We start from the raw sequence: 3,665 nt of genomic DNA, 5'->3' as shown, positions 1-3,665 counted from the left end.
CAGAAGCATTTGGTGCACTAGAATTGATTCAGGAAATTAGTTTTTTTATGTACTGTTGTGGGATTAAGGTTCAAGCCATATTTGCCATGTATGTTCCTTTAGACTTAATTTTTCAATATCAGGCTCATTGACTTGTAATCTCCTCTTGATGATCACTCTATTGTTCATCAGAACACACACATACACAAATACACACATGTGTGCACATGGTGGCGGTGGAGAGGCTTCAGCTGCTTTTGGCTGCTTCAGTGGTAGATTTTCATTTACATCTGAAAAATGACATTTCTAGGATAATTTGTTACAATTAATGTTTTTCTTAAAATGACAAAATGTGTAAGGAACCTACAGTGCTACACGGTGTGCCTCCTTTTCTTACACGCTGGTTCATTACAAACAGAAGCTGATGTGAGAAAATTAGCTGAAATTCTCAGGGCAAATAAAGAAGTAAGAAGGAGAGATGTACCTCTGAAAAAATATTTCAGTTAATTGAATATAAACTGAAAAAAGTATTTAAACTTTAATTTTCAAAAGAAACATGTTCAGCATATATAACAATTTCAGTTATTAATTGATTAGTTTAAGTGCATAGATATCAGATTTTGGAATTGCAAAGCAATAGTAGAACATGCCTTATTATCATTCTTAATTTTTCCAAAGAAAGTCTGAAAAACAAGATATTGCAAAGGGAACAATGGAATTGAGGAAAGATTCTAAATGACCCTCATTTTTGACAGGAAAAAATAGTATAAGGGAATGAATGGCAGTAGTTTCTGCTTAATTTATTGAAAATGTTCATATAATTCCCAGGCCTTACACTGTGATATTTTATATTATTCTGCTTTTCTAGAAAGGGTAATACAGTGCATGGAAGCTTGGTATGAGGTATAGGGATATTGAGATCATTCATCTTGCACAATAATTATCCCTAAAGCAAGAGCTGCATGAGGGTATTCCCTTTGCAGCAGAAGGGTCATTTTATCTTAAGGTCATGCCTACCTAAATTTCCCCATTCCCTGATGTTAGCATCAATAACCCATGCTGGGATTAATACAGCGTACCTTCCTAAAATAACCTTCTATTACAAGGTTGGATAGTTTTCAAAACCACCTTCAATATCAATCTTATATAATGATGAAAACACAAGGTTAGAAAGTTTGGATTTGATATGAATCTATGAGATTCCTCTTCATTATAATATGGAATGGTAATGATTCAAGGTAATAGGAGAATCTATTGCATACTACTAATTACTGCAAACTACAGATGAAAGACAAAACTCACAAATTAAGAAAATTCTTCTTGGGCAAATAACAAAGAACTAAGTTTAATTGTTGGGGCATACCATCACGTAAGATTCTGCACTGATTCACAAAGTTGGCACAGTTTTAGAAATGATTTACTTTAGTAGCTTCATATAATTAGTTTATGTCTATCTTGGGAAATGTATATTACCAATTATTCTTCATATAAAAATATATGCCACATAAATTGTGCTAGGATAGTGCAAACATTAGAAGTAAATATACTTGGGTTCAAATCCTGGCAAGAATTTGGAAAAGATAATTATCTAGGTAATTATAATCAATTTGTAAAGGATTATAATGGCATATTTCCTTGAGGATTGATGGGCGTTTCAGTGAGATTACCTCCATAAACCACACATCAGGCAATTGGTACTAGGATAGCTTGTTTTTCTTTAATCTCCTCAGAAACATTTTTTAAAATATTAAAAGAGTAAACATGTATAGTTTATAACTACTCATAATTTATAAAATTTTGATAGTAAGAATTTTTTGAATTTTAAAGTAACCTGTGATTTAAATATTTACTACAATGTCAAAGTAAGCGTGAGGAAAATACCATTATCATTTTAAAATATGGCTTATACATAAAACATATATAAGCAATATGAAAATGATAAATGCAAAATTAAAAATATATAAAATGTGCTGACATTTGCATATCACATTTTGTATATAACAAGTGCATTACATATATTATATATTGAATTATATATTTTTATAGTACGTATTATACTGAATATATAGATATATGTAATCACACACATGACATTCATCAATGTATTATATAACATGTATTATATAAAATATAATTCTATTGCCATCGAATATTTTACTTTCTTTTAAACATATATGAGTTAATAGATTATGTTTTGTTTATTATATATTACACATTAATTTTTAACATAAATTTTATATTACTTTTTATATGTTTATACGTAAATATGTGATTTTAAATATCTGTGGGTATATAGTTTAAATTAGCAACTATTATTATTATTATTGTCTTGTATTCTTCAACTAATGGAGCATACTTTATTGAGTAAGAGAGTATGCCAATGCATTTTCAAATATTTTCATTATATTATGACCTATGTTTTAGGAAAAATAGTTTGAATATTTTATGAGTATTAAATGAAAAATATCAGAGTATAGTTTAGAAATATGTATATATTCTTATAGTATCCTATGTAAAGATTGTTTCTTTATTATATGTTGTTGTTAATTTAAACCCTCCATCCGTACCAGCACTGTGCTTCTTTCTCCACCTATCCCATGGCAATGGCCTCCATTCTTCTCTTCCTCTGCTGTCCTTTCTCCTTTCTATGATCCTTCACTGCCCAAGCCCATAAACCTTTGGTATACATACCTTCTTGTAGCCCTGCCCAGTTATCGGCTTTTATTGGTCAAGAATACTTTTTTAAGGTAAGGTTAGAGACACCATTTTAGGGTATATGAGAATGTGCTCCTCAAGGCAGCAAGCAGCCTTTGGGAGTCAGTAATTACCATCACAATACATCAGACCAACTTGCAAGAATTATATATGCAAACGATAATGCCCTTTATATGTTTCTATATTTTGTTACCATTTGAAATTTGCTTGTTATTATAATTATTACTGTTACCAATAGACAATGAAATCTACTTTGTCCATTAAATAAAAATTTCTTCCAACTTCCTGTCGCGGCTGCCATAAGAGAGCAGCAGCCATGGCCTTGTGCTACCCCAGCGCCGTGGGCCTCAACAAAGGCCACAAGGTGACGAAGAACATCAACAAGCCGAGGCACAGCCGGCGCCGCAGGCGCCTCACCAAGCACACCAAGTTCATGTGGGACATGATCAGGGAGGTGTGCGGCTTCGTGCTCTATAAGCGGAGTGCCATGGAGCTGCTCAAGGTGTCCAAGGACAAGTGCGCACTCAAGTTCATCAAGAAGAGGGTGGGCATGCACATCCGGGCCAAGGGGAAGTGGGAAGAGCTTTGCAACGTGCTGGCAGCCATGAGGAAGGCAGTGACCAAGAAGGACTGACGCCCTCAATAAACGTTTGTGCGCAGTTTAAAAAAAATTCTTTCTAAATCATGTGAAGATTTCCTTTGTTTATATATCAGAAGTGATAAAGCAAAGCATTCTATTTGAATTATATTTATAATATCAAGTACTCTACGATGACAGAACAGGTACATAAATTTTAGTAGTACCTAAAACAGTCTGTGTTCTTAAAACAGTTCGTAGAGATAAGATACCTAGAATTTTGACTTGTTCTTGACTTCCTGGGTCATTAAACCTTACTTTTTGACATAACTTCAGACTTTATTTTATTTTAACTTTAATACAAAAATTTTTATCTTTCTGCTCCGCATAGTGT

The 3,665-nt window shown here is 32.8% G+C and overlaps 1 protein-coding gene across 1 annotated transcript; it reads left to right on the top strand.

The window, feature by feature from the left end:
• The first annotated feature begins 3,010 nt into the window (after positions 1-3,010).
• Positions 3,011-3,328, top strand: LOC127185679 (60S ribosomal protein L36-like). The gene has a single exon (XM_051142167.1). The coding sequence runs from the start codon at positions 3,011-3,013 to the stop codon at positions 3,326-3,328; it is 318 nt and encodes a 105-aa protein (XP_050998124.1).
• Positions 3,329-3,665: the final 337 nt, after the last annotated feature.

This window comes from Acomys russatus, chromosome X (assembly GCF_903995435.1).
Source record: "Acomys russatus chromosome X, mAcoRus1.1, whole genome shotgun sequence".
Classification (NCBI taxonomy): Eukaryota; Metazoa; Chordata; class Mammalia; order Rodentia; family Muridae; genus Acomys; species Acomys russatus.
This window is presented reverse-complemented; position numbering and strand designations above follow the sequence as displayed.

Excerpts from the sequence above, each read along its gene's own strand:
- LOC127185679 (XM_051142167.1), top strand. The coding sequence starts at position 3,011 with ATGGCCTTGTGCTACCCCAGCGCCGTGGGCCTCAACAAAGGCCACAAG.